Source organism: Pholcus phalangioides, unplaced genomic scaffold (genome assembly GCF_987345545.1).
Source record: "Pholcus phalangioides strain wild (caught in Gottingen) unplaced genomic scaffold, Ppha-v1.0 ptg000016l_1, whole genome shotgun sequence".
NCBI lineage: Eukaryota > Metazoa > Arthropoda > Arachnida > Araneae > Pholcidae > Pholcus > Pholcus phalangioides.
The window spans coordinates 12,554,812-12,577,778 of NW_028301609.1; the positions used below are offsets into that span (position 1 = coordinate 12,554,812).

The 22,967-nt window shown below is 36.6% G+C and overlaps 1 protein-coding gene across 4 annotated transcripts in view; it reads right to left on the reverse strand.

Annotated features, from left to right (window-relative positions):
• Nucleotides 1-13,333, reverse strand: part of emb (exportin-1 emb) — a 60,205-nt gene extending 46,872 nt beyond the window's left edge. The window contains exons 1-3 of one of the 4 annotated variants that reach the window (XM_089245625.1): nucleotides 13,184-13,333; nucleotides 4,963-5,047; nucleotides 3,846-3,970 (exon numbers count right to left, since the gene is read on the reverse strand). In XM_089245625.1, coding sequence (XP_089101751.1) covers nucleotides 3,846-3,970; nucleotides 4,963-5,020 — 183 coding nt within the window. In that variant the 5' untranslated portion in view covers nucleotides 5,021-5,047; nucleotides 13,184-13,333. Of the gene's footprint in view, nucleotides 1-3,845; nucleotides 3,971-4,962; nucleotides 5,048-12,861 lie in introns of all 4 variants that reach the window. The other 3 variants (XM_089245627.1, XM_089245624.1, XM_089245626.1) reach the window with 3 other exon arrangements.
• Nucleotides 13,334-22,967: the final 9,634 nt, after the last annotated feature.

Genomic DNA, 22,967 nt, shown 5'->3' on the forward strand with positions numbered 1-22,967 from the left:
CTAAAAATGATCAAAATAGACAGGCAAAAAGGCACTGAAAATACCTAAAATAGACACTAAAAAAAAGAATTAATAATTAATGGTAAAAAGGAAAAGTAACTGAAAGCTACGCATTAAGGGTCTGAAACTGGCCAAAACAACTGCACAAAACTGCAACTGAAACAGGCCAAAACTGGCTGCACTCACTATATCTACCGTTTCAATAACAGATTATAAAAACTGCATCATTAATCAAGTAAATTTGATATTATCATGCCAAAAAAAGATTTTTGTGGTCCCACAAAGTTAGGTCGGTGTTTGATTCAAACTGAATACTTGATATGTAATTAGCTGATGCAAAAAATAGTGCTAGCTGAAATCAAAGAATAATTACATCAAAATCATAATGTTTTTAAATAGAATTATTTAAAATAAAATTTTCATAATAAAAACCAGGGTTGTTTGGTTTAAACCAAGTGGTTTTTTTAAAAAAACCATTTCGGTTTTTTTCAAAAAATCAAATAAAAGTTGCCTAAATATCATTTTTTTCCTTGAAAATATCATATTGGTTCATTATTAGCCAAAATGTTTCATTTTTACCACATTTTATATCCTTGGGGTACATTCTGATGGTATATCTTTAAATGACATAAGATTTTATAAGTGGTTTTTTTCAAAAAGTCTCATAAAAGTGGCCAAAATATATATATTTTTTTCATATGAAGTATCTTAGTCATTTAAAGTTATACATAAAAGCCTAAATTTCTCATTCTTACAACATTTCTAACCTTTGGCTACATTCTGATGCTCTATCTTTAGCAAATTCATGAATAAGGATTGCATCACACATCTAAATGTAGTGGTGTATTATCTCACAGGGTTTCTTTTTCCCTTCACAAAGAAGCAGCAACAGTAGTGACACCATCATGCTAAGGGCAGGTGGTCTTATAATCCAATAAAGACACCAGCTGTCCTTAAAGGACAAAGACTAGTGTACTAGTAGTTACATTACCTTCACATGCATTTTCTTTCCCATAAGAAGTAGCACATCTACTGTATATCTCCCATTCTTAATACTCAATAGTTGTTTTTTTTTATACTTTCATGGTTAAGCCCAGTTAATCAAAGGTTCTACTGGATAGTAGTAACAGATTTATGAAAAATAATCAGTTATATACAGGGTGATTATAATTTAAGTTTTGATTCCAAAACTATACAATAAGTACTGATCAGAATGACTTGAAAATTTGCATGGATACTCCTGAAGCAATGGAAGTTTCTTTCGCAAAAGAAAAAAGTACAAAATGTGCAAGTAGACGATGCTGTACTTGGCTAGCAGTATAATCTATTTTGTGCAACCACATCATTTCGGCACTTCCACAGCATCAGTGTGTGGATAGAACTTCTATCAAGATGCACATTGCAATACCAGCTGCTGAAGACCCATTTTGACAGGATGCACCTTAACCCTTGCAACTTCTGGCTGTGGGGATTTCTCAAAATGTTATAAACAGTGGTCAGATTAAGTGTTTAATAAATCTGAATTGCAAGCACATCCACATTATGACCATGGCATACTCAGATTCTGTTGTTGAACAAGAATTTTTGTGCTTTCAACCTCATAGCCAGAACATGCGGTGGACAACATATTTAACATTTCTTAAGTAAGTTGTAGTTATTTGTTCAATTACTTCATTTTTTGTGATGTTTCCATGAATTATGAAATCGTGAAATGTTATAATTAAGGTATCATTCTGCCATGACTGTCTATCCTTTCCGTTCTGCGGGCAAATTTCCCACAAGTTGGATGATGTCATTAATTTTACATTTTTAAGTATTTTTTCCCCTTTATCAAATAAAATTGAATTTTTTCAGGAATATTCATGTCAATTTTCAAGTCATTCTGACAATCATTCTTTTTTTACAGTGTTTTGAAATCAGAACCTTAGTTATAATCACCCTGTATACCGTAAATCATTGCTAATTAATCTGCATTATTTATGCTTCATTAAATACATTATATTCACCTAATTTTTATTACTTTTTGCAAAATAGCTTCCTAATTAAGTATACTGAAAGTAACTGGAGAAAAACCTTTATATATTATATGATTAATAATAACATTAAAAGAATTTTCAAACACACAGTAATCCAATGAGTTAAGCAAAAAATAATTAAATTGCAAAAGTTGATTTTTGCTAAAATGTAATAAATATTTATTGATTAATTAGCATGGGAATAGTGTTAATTACATTAATAAACATTTTATTTTAGTTAATTATTGGAAGTTTGAATGATTTTTCAGATATTTTATTGTTTTTAATGTTAATACTATTTAAAACAAACAAACCTGGTTAAAACCAAAAATACCCGGTTTTTTGGTTTTTTTCAAAATTTTTAAGTATGTATTAAGCTTTGTATTTGGTTAGTCTGCTTCAATTTTAAAAAAGATCTCTTCTGAACATGATTTTTGCCACGACTGTTTGCAGTTTATTATCTATGTGTAAAAAAATAACTCAAAATAAAGTGGGCTTTAGGGCTAGAGCCCTGTCAGCTCCCATCCCATCCTGTTGTAGCTATAATGTCAGCCAATAAGCTGAAATATAGATGGCACCACTGAAAAATCAGAAAACACTAGATACGCACTGAGACTGTTAGGCACACACACTTATACTTCCGACACAACACACTCTGTAGTAAATTGCCCATGGCAATAGACCTGCGTTGTGTTCGATTAGAGAGAAAGAACCAATGCACAATTAGGACAGTCACTGGTCTGCTATTCAACTACAATGCTGAGCAACATTGTAAACAAACTTCTAGTTTATTCTCAGCTTTTCTTATGTAGTACATGGGTTGATTTAGTCTAGAACTCACATTTCACATTTCTGATGCAAGTTTGATGTGGTTTTCAATTGCTAAAAATACTGAAAAGCTGCATGAAGCAGAGATGAAAAATCTTTGTCAATTCTATGTCTAACACCAACGTCCCTATCTCTCAGGCACTTATGCCAATTTGTGTCTAAATAGGGCTGGGGAAGGAAGACTTTTAGATGAGAATTAATACTAAGGGTTGAAGATTTTAGAAAAAAAAATTTAAGTTTTCCATGCGGAAAATATCTATAGAAATAAATCTATAAAATGAATTCTATAGAAAATGGCCTCTAAAATTCACAAATAAATATAAAACAATGAGAAAACAGGCATTTATGACAAAAAAAAAATCTAAAAAAAAACATTTTTTCTAAAAGTTTGAAAATAAGCAAAGAAGGCAATTGTGGCATTTTGCCTGGACTTCCAGGCTCTATTAATAACTCTTTAATGTTGATTTTTTTTTATAATAACAGTACAATTTGCAAATACCGTATTAGTAAAAATATACTGGACAAACAAATTGTGTCAAGGATGAGTTACTCTAATGCTCATGAGAATCAAATGAGAATATCAAAAAACAAAACACATGGGCATATTTATAATAAGCACAGACGTATACACAATATTTGTATGAATACAACTTATGAATAAAGGGAAAGAAAAGTTATTCCCTACAAAGTGGCAGTAATTTTTGATTGCCTCTCATTTCATTCATGCTTGAAGAGAACCTTACATGAATCAATTTTTTTTCTTTTAAACGATTATCTCTGCCCTTCTCAAAAGGTAGGTCAAGTAATGACACTTTCATGAATGTAGAAATTTATTTAACCAGAGACATCAAACCACACTAACAATACAAATTTTATTGAAATAAAAATCTGATTTCACTAAACAATACCATTTTTAGTCAAAAGACGGGAATTTAGCAAAATATTTTTTTTCTTGTGGTTTTCTAAAGAAGCTTTTACTAATATACAAAAGATATTAATTACCTGAGCTCCTTCACCAGTGTACATACAATTGACAACATTGTCCAAAAGATTGATATCAAGCTTCTGATTGAAATCTAGAAGCCTTGCTGCCTGCTCTGCCATCGTTTCCACATTTCCATTGACTACTTGAAGAAAAGACACAAGCAGAAACATTAAAATTAGTCTTCGTACAATAGATACTGTTTTTGCAATTTGATATTTCAAAATATAATAAAACATGTCTTATAAAGCTCATCCTTCAAAAAGCTTTGTTTCATAAACAGAATTTTTAGAATAAAACTTTCTAATTTTTAACTTTTCAATAAAATGAATAACATTTTGCCATACAATCACATAATGAATCCTCAAATTTAAAATGCTCTTCTTATTGAAAAACAATATATGAACATCTTTTTCACAAATTTTCTAACATTAGTATCATGTCAGCAATCGCATACAGCAACTTGTAATTTTAGAATCTAACTTCAAATGCATGACAGTAATTCATTACGTCAAAATTATGCACAGGTTTTATATTTGCCACAAAAGTTGGCAAGAAATTCTGCATTAAAAACTAAGACATATTTAGAGAAAACAGTTATATACAGTTACACACAAGAGGGAACTGAATTTAGATCTGATATACTTGTATGGTCACAATACAACTTATTCGCCAATTACAATTCAGCTACAGCATTTTAACCATTCAATGGCCTATAGACAACAAACTCAAAATAGAGATATTATCTGAAGAAAATGCAGTGGATCCTCGATTTCCCATTTCTCGCACCCTAAACAATTTTTCTTGGGTCCTATCACATTTCATATGCAAATAATATACTTTTTTTTCCTGATTAGTAAACAGAACTTGACAAATCGAACAAAAATCTAGGCACCAAGTAAATATTTTAAAAGCCAGGTTTTTTCCAGGCTCAGTGCGATGCCCACCAGACAGCACAGCGGCTAAACAAATTCACTGCTAAAAATACATTCGAATGAAAGCTGATTGATCCAAATTGATGTGTAAAACAGAAAGTAAAACATGAACGACAAACACACTGAGTCATTCATCAAATTGGACAATTTAAAAATGAATTTAAATGAGACAACAATTTTGTGTCAAAAAAGAAAATCTCACCAGCAGTGCCATTGTCATATGTTGGCTGCTTCATCCCATCTACTTGCAAGGTTGTCATATAGTGCTCTCAAGTGAATGCAGACAACTATAGAAATAAAAGAAACAAATTTTTGAAAATTATTCAGACAGACCTTATTTAATTCACGATTTCGACACGCACACAAAAAACTTGGTCAAAAATCAAGGTTTTTAAGAGGTTGTGTCAATACTCCAGAATTGGAGAAAAAAAGGTGATGGTCAGTTATCAGGATTATCCACCGGTAACAAAGAAAAAAAACCAATCAAGCCTTGTGTGGAGTGTTTTACTCAGCAAAAAGAATTGATAACCACAAAGGTTGTAACTTAAGCAAGGTTTGGTTGCTTACTGAAAATTTTGAAAAAGGGAGAAGATTGACTATTGACACATGAATTTTTGATTTCAATTTAGTTTATACTAGTGCAAGGTCTTTGACAACATCAGTAGTTATAAGATACTCCAAATAAATACAAATACAACGCCACAACAGGCAAATTGCCCAACGAGGTGGCTGACTTAAGAACATCATGGATCCCCGAGCCATTTTTTGGAGGCCCTACCTACTACTGCTACACCACACATGCACCCTGCCCACACACACAACCCCCGCGGAACCCCCAACGAATCGGTACATGCGGGAATGTGAGTGTACGTGTAATGAAACCTGACGTGAAGTTTTTTGTTTCTCTGTAATGCTTGTTATGTGTAGTGCTGCCATCTGCCACCAGTTTTTCTAACTATGAGTGAAGTGTTATGATTGAATGATTTATCGTTGTAGGACTGTTGCTCTCTGTGGCGAGACTTTTTAACGGGGAGATCGGCTCGCATTTGCGCCTTGAAGTTGGGAACCACAGAAAACCAACTTCAGCCGACCACCACTGTGGGGTTCGAATCCGGATCCTCGCATCACGAGTCCGTCACTATAACCACTCGACCACCACAGCGGCAGAGATCAGTCCAGACTTTTTTGTAAGGTCCTGTTCCGTGAAAAGTAAATAATTTTGAGGGAAGCGAAACAATCTAGTTAATTTATCGCCAAAGGGAAAAAATGTCAAATTTATGGTCTCGTTAATTTGTATTTCGTGAAAGGTCAGTTTCTCAGATCCGGAATTTCGTGAAGGTTAACCAGTCCAACTGGGGCAAGCAGTTGGTTCGTCGCTTGGAGAAAGTCGGTTAAACAAGGAAGATTGAAACCTTATCTAAAAATTGTAACTTAGAATCATTTTGTTTATATAATCTGACATTTCCATTTTTGTGATTAAAAGTTTTAATAATATTTGCATAGGCATCATGGTTCAACTGATGGATTAAAATTAAAGATTACAACATTAAGTTTCATCTAGCCAATAAAGGACTTGTTGCTATTAAAAGGAGCATGTTATTAATTACTACACACACTATTTTTTTTTTGTATATTAAGCACAGCACACATGCCCCCCCCCCCACCAAGGTGTATTGCTGCCTCAAAGATCACGAAAGAGCCTCATTATAACAGACAGTTTAAAAAATTAAGGGTGCTTATTTTTAACTGATGAGTTTTAAATTTCCAAGCAAGTGATTAAACATAGATCATGATATTCTGTGTACACTGTTGCGAAACAACGGGGGTGGGTGGACTGGATACATCAGTTAAATGAAATACGCTAATCACACAAGGAAACGCACGTCCTTCATCATCACACTTTATTTACGGGAGCCATTCCACTTAACATGATGCCGAAGGGCCAACAATACTCTCCATGATTTGGCATAACCAGCCATTATAAAGGCTTCACTTTTATATCGTAACATAAACATGGATGAGCAACATGACTCGAGTGTTGTGCCAGAAAAAACTAAATAAATACATAATACAGTGTTAAAACATATCTTATTCAATTCAACCTTTGCTGAAGACTAATTTTCTTATGTATAATAAACACTTTCTATAGATAACTACTGCATATTTACTGATGTACACAGGGCTTGACAAATCGCAAAAATATCTCGGTGCAAACCTTTATTTCCATGGAGAAAGATTATGCTTCTTTCGCCTTTTCCAATACATAGTAACTATCTTCGGTATTGATAGATATGCCAATATAAATTCCAAAAACTTTGTATTGCTCTCAGATTCCAATTTAGTAACCACATATAGATCATTTTTAGGCACCAACACTAATTTTTTAATCACCATGGCAATCTGGGATTTGTCAAGCTCTGATGCACAACTTGTTGCATTACACCCTATAACAGGAGTTCTTAAACTGTGCACTGCCAATTTTCGTCAGGGGTGCCACAAAGCGGGAGCCTCAACAAAGGTTTTTGAAAGAGATTATTTGTTTAACTGCTCTGGGGAGCCGCAGATAAGCTTTCGTCAGGGAAAGAGGGAGCTGTGGGTGGTAAAGGTTTGAGAGCCCTGCCCTATAAAGAATGATTTGTTTTCAACTGGACTTTCATTAAAGCAAACCACCTTTAGCCCCTATTTGTTCATTATAGTCTCTAAAGCAGATTATATAATTACATTTCTACACTTTCTCAAAATTTAAAATTGTTATGCGACAAGTCACAGATTTCGACATACAGTCCCCCCCCCCATATTCCCGGTTTTTTCTACTTTGTTGAAAAAAAAATTTCGACAACACTCAGCAATCGTCATTCACGTGTTTTGTATACAAAATTTGAGTTGTGTTTGTTTAAGATGGCTCTTTCTTCTAGTGTTACTGATAATGCTTTGAAAGGTAAATAAAAGTGAAAACTTCACAAGAAAAATTGGATATATTGACTATGCTTGGCGAAAATAAGTTAATACCTGCTGTGGTCCGCCATTAAGGAATTAACGACTCTACGGTGAGATATATCAAGAAAAATGAATCTGAAATTCTTTCAGTGTAGCTATAGCTGCATCCATGGCAGTCAAAACATTACAGCGCCTATGGGATCCATGTGTTTCTCGTACAGAAAATAATGTTTTTTTGTGAGTATAAGACTGCTACAAAAAAAATGTATTCCAATGGACTTTAGTATTACAACAGAAAAGTGAAAAATTTTACTCTTCTCTAAGGAAAGGGCTGATGAAACGTCTATTTCATCAGAATTTTATGCAAGTAAAGGTTGTTTCATAGGTTTAAGAAACGATTCGGATCACACAATGAAAATGTCGCAAAGAACATTTATCGCCAAAGAAGAAAAGGGATCTCCCTGGTTTTAAAGCAAGTACAGATAGACTTATTATGTTGTTTTGCGCAAATGCATATGGGTGCATTTTCAAATCTGCGAATCCGTGAGCATTGAAGGAAAAGATAAGCCAAAGCTCCCAGTATTTTGGACAAACAATAAAAAGACTAGGACTATGAAAACACTTTTCCTGGATTGGTTTAAACTGTGTTTCGTTGCATAACTCAGGAAGTACCTAAGAGAATACATGCTATTCAAAGTTATTTTTACCGAGGAGGAATTAATGCAGCTGACTGGTCCTGAAACTGAAGCGGTACCAGATGAAGATAAGAAGTAGAAGCCAAGTTCACCACAAGTAACATAACAGAAGGACTTCGCAAGCTCAAATCAGCAATAGTTTAGCCTATTTTCATGGCATAGATCCCTCTATAGTACATTCTTCACATGTAGAAAAATTGGTCGAGGAAGTCTTGTCACCATACTCCAACATACTTGATGATATGAAGAAACGGCAAACAGAAATCACAATTTAGATGGCTTTTTTCTCAGCCAGAGATATCAAGGAAACAGTTATTTTCCGGATATTATGCTGAGGTGAGCTCGGAAAGAAAAGTCATCACGTCTCCGCCGGGACTCGAACCCAGGCCCTCTTGCATACCGGGCAAGCATGCTACCATCTACACCACTGGAGACACATGAATCTGCCTTCCTAATTTCACGCACTGTGTCGTGAGGCGCTGAAGTAGAGGCATTAGTAGCCTCTCTTAACTTCAGGAAATGGCCCCCGGGTGGGACAGTTTAGAGAGATTTAGATGGCTTTTTTCTCAGCCAGAGATATCAAGGAAACAGTTATTTTCCGGATATTATGCCATAGCTGCCAACTTTTGAAAATGAGAATTCGGGAGATTTTCGCGCACACCCGTATTTTATGCTAAAACCACTCCCTAATAAATACAATAGGGATTTTTTCAAATAAAATAGGGATTTTCCAAACATAAAAGTTAAAGCGTAGGGAATAAAATCCCTACTCAAAAACTGAAGTCAAATTAAAATAGGGATTTTACACACATGGAAGTTAAACCCTTGGGAATAAAATTCCTACGCAAAAAACAAGTGAAATTGGAGGCCAAAACTTCAATGATGTAAAAATAAATATTCTGTTCAATCAGAAACGCTGTGAACAAACATTCTGAGCGAATGACCCCAAAATCATCGGAAGATGAAGGAAAACACCGTCAATTTTTGAAGAACACTGACTTTTTGTGACACTTGCTTGATGTGTTTTTTTCACTTCACGACTGATGATGGCAGTCTTTCCATGACCGATGTTTATGTCCGTAACACAACTTGTACAAAAACGAAAAATCGACCCTCTTCTGGAACGTTTGATGAAAGGAAATTCATCGGAATAAGTATCTTTAAAATTGATTAAATATGTTTTTGCTTATCAGTATTCATGCTTTGTTATATCGCACGTACGTAACTTCAACAAAAGAAATTTTGACCACATGTGCATCACCATAATCTTCAATTATTATCCAGGAATATTGGCTGCTAAGCCATTTCCCTGCACGATAAGACAAACAACTTTCTTGTTACCATCAGAGGGTTTGTAAAACTTCCTTAAAAAGGGAATTTCCCCATTTACGACGTGTGACGTCATTTCGAAAAGGAAAAAAAAGAGGATTCATGCCCCACAAGAAATTCCTTAGGGATTGTTTTCATAAGCGGGGATTTTTTTTAATGAAGTAGGGAATTTTTAGGGACAAGTAGGGATTTTTGTGATTTTCGTAAAAATTCGGGAGATTTAAGAACTTTTCGGGAGATCGAGCGATGAAGATAAAATTCGGGAGATTCCCGAAAAATTCGGGAGACTTGGCAGCTATGTTATGCTGAGGTGAGCTCGGAAAGAAAAGTCATCACGTCTCCGCCGGGACTCGAACCCGGGCCCTCTTGCCCGAGGAGGGGCCGGACTTGCCCGGTATGCAAGAGGGCCTGGGTTCGAGTCCCGGCGGAGACATGATGACTTTTCTTTCCGAGCTCACCTCAGCATAATATCCAGAAAATAACTGTTTCCTTGAGAAATCACAATATTCTTCCAGAAAACATCGCCAACAATTGTTGAACCCTCTTTTACATTCCCTTCTACCTCTGCATCACCATGCTCATGATGTTCAGTAAACGAGATATATAGAAAAAAACCTATGATTTAGGTTATTCGTGGATTTCCGTATTCACTGTGAACCCCCGGAACCTAACTCCCACGAATACGGGGGGGACAGACTGTATTCTGATTTGGGGGGGGGGTTATAGTGAGGTTCTACTATGCTATCATTATTACCTTAGGCCAGATTAAAATATGAAATCCCAGTTACATACCGTATATACTCGTGTATAAGCCGACCCCCCACTTCAGGACCACCAAAACAGCAATAAATTGAAAACCCGTGTATAAGCCAACCCCAAAAAAATCAGTGCATTTCAGAGAAAAAAAAATCTTATATTTTCATTCAAAATGAATAGTTTACGGAAATTTACAATAGAAAATGATTCAAAGTTTTTAATGTATTTCTTCTATGTCCGCAAGCTCATTGTAATCCATCAGATCATCATAGGGGTGAGGCATCATCGCCCTTGTCAGTTTCAAAGAGGATGTCATCTTCAGTTCCGTCCATCGCATTGTTAACGCAACACTTTTTGAAGGATCGGATGATAATTTCGGTGGAAACATGGCACAAGAGACCAATGTCAAGTTTTTTCAAGACACCACTTTTTTATAGTTTCTTTATCATCGGAAGTCATCCATTCGATCCACAAATTCCTCAAATAGTCTTTAAGAGACTTGTTGATGCTCACATCTAAGGGCTGTACAATCAATATTAGCCACCACCAACCAATGATGTTTTCGATTTCTTTGCCTGGGCTTTGACATTATCAGTTCTGTGGGGTTTGAACATATCCCATACCAATAATGCCGGTTTCTCGAACACTGCTACAAAAATGACTACTGATTGCTGGGGTCGATATTTTCTCATCAAAAACTGATCCCCCCCCCCCCTTTGGGAAAAAATTTTTCCACAAAAAAAAACTCGGCGTATACACGAGTATATACGGTAATTTGCGGCTACCAGCAGAGCGTTTCGTACATGGGCCCACAAAATTGGCATCCTTTTGCATTTTAGGTACAGCCCACACGTCCCCCTTTTCCTGGATTGCATTGGTACAGATGCAGTATAATCCAGACCGACAAAGCAGTATAATTCAGATCGCCAAGGGTGATGTAAAGTCGCCAAGTTAATGTGATTTTTTAAGATTTTCCATTCCAGGTGGCGCTAGCAATACAGGCTATTCAAATAGTCTCCTTTTGCTTAACAGTATTTGAAATAGCGTTTCATTTTCCGTTGTCTAAATGTGTCGTTGTCGTCTCAAATTTATTTTTACGACTAGAAGAACTGTAGTTTATTTAAGAGGGAATTCCTAAAATAGTCTGGATACCCAGAGATACTTATGCCCATATCGATTTATTTCGAATAGAATCCAGGTTTTATTTTTTTTCATTCTTAGAATATTTATTTGTAACATTGTTGTGGTTTTCGCTTTTGTTATGTTTTCTACGCTCTCTGTAGTCAGTCACGGCCTTGACGCCGAAAAAAAAAGTAGCCAGCAAATCTGGATTAACTGCATTCACCTCTACCTCAAACACGACTACATATAAGCAGCATCGTCTTAAGAGCATCATAGGCCTCCCGAGCCAAGTGGTGTTTTTGAGGCCCTACCCAATAAATTCTAGAAAAATTTCAACCAGATCTTATTTTTGTGCGGCTCTTCTCTTCAGATGTTCAATAAAAGCCCTCTAACTAATGAGGTATAGGTCTCCGGATATATGCATTATAAATTCATTTCAAGACATCTGGTGTAGTAACTAGTCTGGTGCATGCAGGACACTGCCCTGGGCCCCCAAGCAAAAAATGGGACCCCCCTCCCCACAAATGTTATTTGTTTTGCATAATAATAACCCGTTCAAGAGCGACCAAACCAAAAAGTCTGTTCCGGAGGCCTGAGAAGGCACACTGCAGCCTTGTGCCTGATTATGAAAAAGGGAATTAAATAATGCCAGAGACGGTTAAAAAAAACTACTGAAGATTCCTGTAGATCAGTGGTTCTAAGAGTGGGCGCCGCCAACCATTGTCAGGAGCGCCACAGTAAGCTGTCCATATTAATGTTTACCTATTCAATATTCTTTGTCATACTATATATGAGGGATCATACAAATTAGTGCAAGGGAGCCGCGGAGGACGAAAGTTTGAGAACCACTGGCGTATTCATAGCGACGGAGTCTTCCCGGGTTAAATGCGCCGATCACAGAAAAAAACGGGAAGCTATTTACATTAAGCTAGAACTTCAACAATTTCGTAAATGTTATTGTCACCAGTTTTGAGTAAACTTCCAAGCAAGTTCATCGAGTAACGTAACTTTTTTTTTTTTTCTTTTAAAAAAACAAATAAATTATAAATCGAAAATCGATTCGGCATGCACATAATACGCTAAATGACAGCTAAAGACACTAATTAATCAAAATTATTTGAATACATAATTGAGAATTATCGCCCACACACGCACACAGCAAGCTTTCGTTTACATACAAACACAAAAACACGCACGAGGTCCAACGAGGACAAAAGAAGTTTCGTAAACACCAAGTTCTAGCGAAAGAAAAATCCACTTACTATCGCACAAGAAACGTTCTTAAACGGTAAGTTCGATCGACCCCAGCAGATAAATCCTCAAATAAAATTCGGTAAACAATAAATAACACGAGAAACACTCCACAAACACTACTCGCAGCCAAACACTAAAATTCTAATGATTTCGCCTTCCTTTAACCGGTTTGAACTGGTTCGATTCACTTTTTGGCAGACGGTTTATTCAAAGGATTCCCCGCTAATGCGAAGACTATCGAAGGGTTATTCGGGAAACAAATTAGGTTTTTTTTAGATGAAAATTGAACCATTGAATACCGAAAAAAAAAAAAAAATTCTTTCGACTCACATTCATTCGATTTGAATTGCAAAAAAAAAAAAAAAAACCACGCTGTGAGAAAGCGTTCTTCCACACAAACACAAGTGAAAAGGTTTATAAACATACGCAGCGCTCCACCGAGCAAAACACACACACACAGTAAAACAAAAAAAAATTTATAACGCAGATTTCATTTATGTATCGAGGAACTTTATTGGCTGATTCCAGGATGCGCTCCCAATCGCTGGAAACTTAAAAGTTTCTGGAGGTGAAATTCGACTCCGATATGAACTGACCATATTTTTTCGAGAAAAATACGGGAATTTAGGATTTCAGATACTGGAAAATACCGGAAATTGCCAATTGTTGCCAAAAACTATGGCACAAATGAACAAAGGTGCCAATTATTACTATACTTATTGAAAAATTGCTGATGGCGGGAAATGAAGAGCTACTGCAAATCTTGCAGTGTGTCCCATAAATACAGGGTGTCCCATAAATTCGTAAATAGTTGAAAAACTCATAAAAATTGAAGGAATTTTTACATTTGAATGGGGTTTGCAAAAAAATTAGAAAAAAAGAGAAGATTCAACTGCCTTTGCGGGGAATCGAACCTAAGTTCTTTCACTTTCCGAGTGAACGCACTAGATTACAAAGCCGACGAATCTCGCAATCTTTCCTTGGAGCTCGTGTGCACTAAAAGGGACCACACCAAACAAAATTATTCTCACCGAGAGGATTTTTTTTTTGGTGTGGGATTTCTTCTGTGCCAAACGTTCGTAAAACTTCAGCCGGTAATCAATAGCTCAGGCAAAATAACTTCCTTAAAAGTGTGCTATAGGGGCTAGAACTCCTTAATTAAGGCGTCTTAATAGGGGCCATTCAAGTATTACGTCAGCATCGATAGGGAGGGAGTTCGGCTTTGCTGATTGTTGACGACGAGGGGTTTTTAATGATGCTTACGTCATCAACCACCCCATTTATAAAAATACGAAATATTATTAATGTCATTTTATTCGATGTAGAAAACTAGAAAAATCTTTCCCTAGTTTGTTGGCACAAGAACTAACCTTCTCCCTATGTCAATATATTGATGAGTCCTCTATATAGCAACTTTAATGATCTCTAAATGTTCCGCAGATCTTTTATTTTCCAATATTTTCTTTCGCGCCTGGGGCCTCGACTGACTTTAATCAGGAGAAGAGGGGAGGAAGTCAGAAATGGCTGAAAATCTGCTGACAATACTTCAATGGCTCTTTAACCACCAATGTCACTTTCCCCATGAAAAACTTATGTAAGCAGCAGTAATAGAAAAATTCAGAAATAAGCTGTTAATCCCGCACTCTGCATTTTATAGGACTGATTTGCATATCTTCAGTGTTTGACATTTGTGTAACGCCCTCTATCGACAAAAAGTTGATTTTTTTTTTTTAAAAAAAAGCTATCCCCTTTCGTGAAAATAACTTCTATGCAAACCGCATCTCAAGTATATAAATCAATTCTTTCAATTTTTATGAATTTCTAAACTATATACAAATTTTTGGGACACCCTGTATGTTTCCCATAAAAGAACGCCTACTAAAACCGTGAAAAATAGTGAGATTATTTTCCATAGAACCCGTATTATATGCGCTAAAAAAAAACAAAATATGTATTAAAAACTAAAATATACACTAAAAACGCCGAAATATGCGCTGTAAATATAAATCTACTCTTAAAAATGCCGAAATAAGATCCATGAAATCAAAAACGTTTGTGAAAAATGAAAACAAATCCATCTCATAATGTCCTAGTATGTGTGGCACTAGAAATGAAAACATCGCAAAAATGAAAAAAAAAATGCATTCAAAAGTGCCAAAAAATGAAAAAATTCATAAAATTTGTAAAAATATGCATTTAAAAATGCAGAAAATTTGCATTCAAAAATGCCGAAATATGCACAAAATAAAAAATGTCATATATTGACCTACTTTTGATTGACGTTTCATTTGCGCAACTCTTTGTTAAAAAAAATTTCAATTATATTATTTTTTTATTCAAATTTTTCTTTGAAATTAACATTTTAGGAAATTAAATGGTTCAATGAATGTCATAGCATTTCTTAAAATTTGTTTACAAAGAAATTTAATTTTTTATGACTTTACAAATACGAAATTTTTGTAAATTGTATCTTGATTTTCGACTTGAAATTTTCTTTTCCATGACCATAAACAGAAATAACTTTTAAAAATATAAAAATTATTTTTCTTAAAAATTTTTTGTTACATGATACATGAGGTTCCCAATATCATAATCACTAATTATTTTAATTAAATGAAGTTAATTAATTTACATTAATTAGAAAATGTGTTAATTGTAAAATCAGATTAATTACCAGAAAAAAAAACTAAATTAATATCTTAATCTTTTCAAACTTCTCAAATATTGTTATTTGAATAACCAGTTACCATATATAATAATAATTGTACAATTGTGCAATGAACTAAAGGGTATACAATACAAACGTATACAATATTTTCATTACCAACAAGGACAGCTTAAAAACTGCATGGTAACTAGAGCATCAGAAAATATAGGAATTTTTAAAAAATATACGTAAAATGAAAAAAAATGCTGTAGTTCCCTAAAAAGGGAAAATATGCGTAAATAGTGAAATATAAAAAACCGTTATTATAAAAAAATGCAGAAATATGACCTAAAAATGAAAAATATGACTTAAGAGAAAGAAAAATATGCGTATGCAGCAAAACTAAAAAATGTGCATTTAGAAGAACAAAAACATGCATTTAAAAATGCCTGAAAAAACATGCCCTAAGGGGCCATTCAAGTATTACGTAAGAAGATTTTTAGCCATTTTTGATCTCCCCCCCCCCCCGTCAGCAAAAGTCAGCAAAACACTGGCCCCCCCTTCCCCCCGCCCCCTTTGTCAGCAAAATTTCGTCAGCAGCTTAGAATAATTCATATCTTCAAAAAGGGTGGTTGATGACGTAAGCAACCTTCAAACGCCCCTTCCCCCCTTTTCATCAAAAGTCAGCAAATCCGAAACCCCCACCCCTCCCCTCGATGCTCAGTAATACTTTAATGACCCCTAAAATGAATAATACTTTCTCTCTCTCTCTCAACGGTGAAATATTTCCCTTACACACTAAAAGTTTGATAAAAGATCTTTACCAAAAACTCGAAAAATGCATCCAATAAACTTATGGGCTTGTTGAGGTTTTGGTCAGTGGGGGAGCGAAATCCCCCCGGAAACCATTTTTTGTTCCTGCTTTATAGGCGCAAACTTAAAAGTTGTGCATTAGTAGAAAGAACTTGTGTGTGTGTGTGTGAAACACTTTTCAATCCAAAAAATCAAATTAAATTTATTTTGTTTTCAGTTGATGTTGTTTTTCAAATTAAATGAATTACTTTTCATTTAGCTTTCATGATTCCTTTATTTTAATTTTTTATTAATTTAAAAAAATGTAAATTCTATTTTATGTTTTGTGTACATATATACACAGGATGGTAACTATTAACCGCCCAATAATTACACACGTGATTCCTTGTGAAAAACTAATATAGAAAAGTGTTTTCCGTTTTTCGATCGGACGAATGTTGAGTTATAAGCTTTTAAAATTTTGTGACGTGTCATTTTTCTAACGGTCAGTTAAATGCCAAACACCGAACCAAAGTGCATTTCTCCGCCAGCAGCGGGTTGTCACTTCTTAAAAATGAACTGAAATATTCAATCCCATTAGAAGTCAAGTTGGGCCTTCTTCCTTCACGATTGGCACTTTTTCTCTCCATGTGGCGTCATGCTAAGTTCGGGACGGAGAAAAAAACAGAAATAACGAGACTATTCCGGAAAATACGAAACAAAATGAAGGAGGTATGGTCACCCTATTCACAGTGACTAGCTCATTTTATTTATTTTTATTTTTTATATCATATTGTATTGTATTTGTATTTATAAAAAATCTTATTTTTAAATCCCCCTCTCCCAAGCTCTCGATCCGCTCAGGCCATAAGCCAGCATGCAAATCACATTGGAATTGTACTATGTGTGCGTTTGTGTGAATCATTTATAAACTCAATCATCATTTGATCATTTTTGTCGCACCACGGTCAATATCTGCATACGAGGGCTAATTAGACCGGGAAATTTATTGCCGATTCCGAACGGCAGCCTTTTTTTATACTCACCGAGACGTTGGTGCGCTAACCCCTCGATATGGGACTCCCTGCGGTAGCAATCTTTTTCTGTGGTTATGTCACCGTTTCTGTTGTACCCCTGCGTCAGGAAAGTTTCTGGCGAGAACGAACCGGGTATCGAACTCGTAACACCTCTAAACATCCTTTGGTACTTTTAGGCGAGTATCTTATCGGCCTGGGCTATCGCGCCCATTAAACTTAATATCAATACATAAAGATCACTGATGTCTGGTAATGACATAAGTGTGTTAATATGGTGAATAAAATAGGAAAGGGAATAAAAATTGGAAAGAAAAATTTCTACGTAGAAATTAGTGGCTGCAGACTACATTGAAATATTGATACTGTACCGAAACCATCTGTAGTTTTGAAATCAGCCGCCCTAATATACCCTAAAACCATTAAAATTCCCTTGGAAACATGAAAATGTTTTATTTTCAGGCCTAAAATTTTGGTATTTTAATCACATCGTTTAATTCCCAAACGTTTAGTTTTATGGTAGTTATTAGAGCCAGTATTATTCGAAAAAACAACTTTGGAGAATAACTTTATCACTCAAAATTTTTTAAGGTCAGTTTGGTAAGAGGAAGTTTCTTTCTCTCAAACCGAACAAAACTTCGATCTATCGCTATGGCCAATTTACTACCGAGTGAGTTCTGCCAGGAATGTGAGTGTGTGTGTGCCTGACAGTCTGATTGAGTATCTAGCGTTGTGTCTGACGTTTCAATGCTGTCATCTATACTTCAAATTGTGAGTGAAGTGTAATGATTTATTATTAGTACCGTTTTAGGTCTGTTGCTATATTTTGCGAGACTTTTTAACGGGAGATCGGCTCGCATTCGCACTTCGAAGTTGAGAACCACAGAAAACTAACTACAGCCGACCACCACTGTGGCGACGGTGGGGTTTGAACCAGGGACCTCGTGATGCGAGTCCGTCACTATGATCACTCAACCACCACAGCGGCTAAAAGGAAGATTGCATCTTACGTTAGTAAGTGCTCAAAATGTGCTCCGTCCATTGAGATACATGAAGAAGCACGGCGTGGGATGGAGAGCTGAACCCGCTCCAGCATGAACGGTGTCACTGCCACATGCAAGGCGGCTACGAGGTCTTCTTGCGAGTCAAGGGTATGCCTATACACATGCACTTTAAGATGGCCCCATAAAAAAATCTAAAGGGTTTAGGTCAGGGGATCTAGCAGGCCACTGTATTAGGCCACCGCGGCCAATCCACCGATTTCGGTATTCTTGATTCAACCACTCGCGGACATTCGATGTGTAATGGGCCGGTGCCCCATCATGCTGCAGCCGAAGATTTCACAAGACAGCAAAGGGAAGGTCGTCAAGGAAGTGTGGGAGGCAATCTCTCAAGAAAACGAGGTAGTTTTCAGCAATCAGACGTTGTGGAAGCAGATATGGTCCCAGAAGATTGCTGTTTATAATGCCGCACCAAACATTAATTCCCCAACGAACCTGATGAGCATTTTTGGACGTGTTGCATAGGGATATGAAAAATCCCAGATATGGCTGTTAAAGACACCTTCACGAGTAAATGTTGCTTCGTCAGTCCGTAGAATTCCTATTTAGGAAAGTGATGTCAAGGCGCAAATGCGAGCCGATCTCCCCGTTAAAAAATCTCGCCACAGAGAGTAACAGTCCTACAACGGTAAATCATTCAACCATAACACTTCACTCATAGTTTGTAAAACTGGGGGCAGATGACAGCACTACACATAACAAGCATTACACAGAAAGAAACTTTACGTCAGGTTGCACTACACGTACACGCACATTCCCGCATGTATCGATTCATTGGGGGGTTCCGCGGGGGGGGGATGCATGTGTGGTGTAGCAGTAGTAGGTAGGGGCTCGGGGATCCATGATGTTCTTAAGTCAGCCACCTCGTTGGGCAATTTGCCTGTTGTGGCGTTGTATTTGTATTTGTATTTGTATATTTGTATTGGAATGCTGTTGAAGCAGCCATTGACAGAATTCTTTCCTTCGCGGATAATCTTCTGATGAAAGTGCTTGCACCCATGTGTACTGATACTGATGCAAAAACTCATCGTGCAAAACGTTTAAGACAGTTAAGCCGGGTTTTCCTAGGAATAGGTTTGTTGCGCAGCGTGAACCGAATCAGACTATTTCGCGCCGACAGAGACGTGTTACATAATCACGCTACGCGTTTGTGTTTTCCTAGCGAGGCGCATCAGATCAGGGCGGCTATATAAAGTATATGACTTTGGCATCAGCTACTCTGTCGTCTACATGTTCCGGTTTGAAGGGAAGGAAAAGAAAACACACAAGAGTGAAGAGAATATCGGCAAAACCGCGGCGCACGACGTATTTGACTCCTCCAGAAGCAGTCGGCCAATCACGCACGACGTGAAGCGCTGTCGTCAGGCGTATTGCGCTCTGTAGGAAAACACTCATGCTGCTTTTTTTTACTGGAGTGGACGGCGTGTCACGCTGGGCGAATCACGTTGCGCGCGGCACAGGAAACCTGCTCCTAGGAAAACCCGGCTTTACGTGACTTCAACTTACTTATAAGCGTGGAAACTTTGCAAACCGAAGAGTTTTAACATAATAAATAAGTTGCAAAGCCCTAGTGGTATCATTGTTTCTGACAGTGAGATAGCCAATACACTTGCCACTTCCTTTGAAAGACAATTCACACCCAATCAGATTCAGTCATATGATACACAGGTTGCACTTAGGAGAAGAGTAGCGCAATATATACATTATCATATACATAACCACACCCAGCACATTGAACCCACTGACATAACGGAGGTTATCGACGTCATTAACAAGCTCAACATAAAAAAAGCTGCGGGCTACGATGGTATTGGTAATCTAGCACTTAAGAACCTCCCGCACAACATGCTTCTTACTCTCTCTAATATTTTTAATGCAGCTATCAACCTTAATTATTTTCCAAGCCCTTGGAAACATTCAATCATTCGTGCAATTCACAAAAACGGCCTGGATCCCATGCTACCAGGCTCTTACAGACCCATTAGTTTACTTTCTAATGGAAGTAAGGTCTTTGAAAGAATTATTGCTCATAGATTTGAAAATGTACTGACAACCAATAACATCATCCGTCCTGAGCAGCATGGATTCAGGCGGGAACACTCTTGTGTTACCCAATTAATCCGTGTCACCGACTTTATAACAGAATCAATCAACCATTATGAATATGTTGCTGCTGCCTTCTTCGATATAAGTAAGGCTTTTGATAAGTGTGACCACCCTACACTTCTTGCTAAAATGATAGACTCTGGTATTCCTGCTCACTTTATTATTTTTTTCTACTATTATCTCACTAGAAGAACCTTCCAGGTGAGGAATGGTGATGTATTATCCTCAAAAAAAAATATTAGAGCTTCGGTCCCGCAGGGAAGTGTCCTTGGGCCACAGCTGTTTCTTATTTACATCAACACCTTTCCAGCACCTGACGTTGGGATCCTGGCGTTGTTTGCTGATGATGCAGTTGTCCTGTGTAATGCAAGAACGGCCAGTAGGGCTGCAAACAACCTTCAGGAAACAGTGGATGAAATAACTGACTGGTGCGAAGAGAATGATATTGTTCTCAATCAGGACAAATGCAAATTTGTTTGGTTTGCCAAACGTACAAAAATTCCACCGCTTCGCCGTTTGTACATTGACGATCGACCACTACGGCCTGTAAGGAGTGTTAAATATCTTGGCTGTATCTTTAACAGGACAATGACTTTCACACCACATGTCAAATATGCCTGTAATAAAGCTAATAAAATTTTGGGAGCATTAAACAAAATCACTTTTCCCCAGGCTAAATTATCTCTCAAAAACAAAATTTTGCTTTTTAAGTCGATTCTTAGACCTACATTACTTTATGCTTCCCCGGCGTGGGCTCCGGCGTCTATAACCAATATAAGAATCTTGCAAAGAATGCAGAACAAAATTTTAAGGAGATTTGTTAGAGCTCCTTATTTCATTCGTAATTACAACATTCACCAAGACCTGTCACTTCCAAAAATTTTTTCTTACATAAAACAACTCAATAAAAATCAATTTGAGCTAATGAGTAACTCTGAATTTCAACATATAAAAGATATTGTTGATTATGATGAAGTTCTTCCGCCTCGATCAAATGCACGGAGGCAAATTTATAGAAGACCCAAACAGATTTTCCATCTTCGATGGGAAAATCTAAGGTACTGATTATCATCTGTATAAAGTGTATATATAAAGTCACTCCTCTTATTTGATTTTTTGTGTATTTTGGCACCTATTTAATCTTTGGACCCTATATATTCATCTGGTCCTCATATTGTTAATCTTGGCACCTATATATTCTATTATATATTCTTTTATTTTTTTTTATTTATTTTTTTTTTTTATTGGCACCTATTTATACTCTTTGCAAACTTATTTATATCAAAACTTTGAAAAATATCAAAAAAAAAAAAAAAAAAAAAAAAAAAAATCTTCACCTGAACGACAATGGGTTACTTTTGAGATGGGAATCTTTGAAAATGGCTCAGTCGAGCAGTTAATGTATGGACCTCTCGGAACTTGCATAGAATTTACATGATGATCCACCTACCATTTTTGTGCTATAACTGACTTTATTTTCAGCTCACTTCTGACACCTGAAGACTTGTGGTGGCATTTTTTCGGAGAAAAATTACTGGGCTTAATTCATTTCAGCCATGACCAGAACCCTCGAAATTGACAAAAAAATTTTTCTTTCTTTTCAACCTACATGCACTCACTAACTGACTTACACATTTTTCAACTCTTCATAGGCCTATCTTGGCCCGTCTTTATTCCCACTATCAGCCCTTTGGAGCTGGGAATGGGGGAAAAATTCTGATGCTGGTCTGGTCTGGTTAACTTACTTATTTCTCGTGGGATCGCTAGACTGCTGGTCGTTGAATCCGATTCAACCAACGACAACACGTTATCTTCGAAAGCCGGTGTTCTTACGGACGATACTGGCCCAGCGTCTACGTTTGGTTGTGGTGATGATGCTTTATAGTTAGGAAGAGCACAAGAATCTTCAGTTTAGAGCTGATTACATATGGCTGGACACATCGATCCCAGCTCGGATTTGAACCCAGACCTGCCGGTGTGACCACAATGACGGACTCTCATCGCGTGGACCCTTGTTCGAACCACACCGTCGGCACAGTCATGGTCAGCTGAAGTTTTTTTTTTTTTCTGTGGCTCTCAACGTCGAGGCGAAAATGAGAGCTGGTCTTCCCGTTAAAAAGCCTTACCACAGAGAGAAACAGGCCTACAACGGTACGAAAGTTCAATTTGCTCACAATTTGAAAAACACACACACACAGGATGACTAGATATGCACTCAGACAGTTGGTAACACATACTCACACTTCCAGCGCAACTCATTCAGACTCGGTGGTGAATTGTTCATGGCAACAGACCGGAGTTGTGCTCCGTTTAAATGAAAGATCCGCTGGAGTTAAAACACTTTGAAGTGGGGTATCTATCATAAGGCGCATCAAACACAACAGTCATTGTGATTGGTCGGTGTGTATGTAACGATCAATTTGATTGGATAAATGACAATTTAATGAAATTTAATCCCATATAGTTATTGTAGA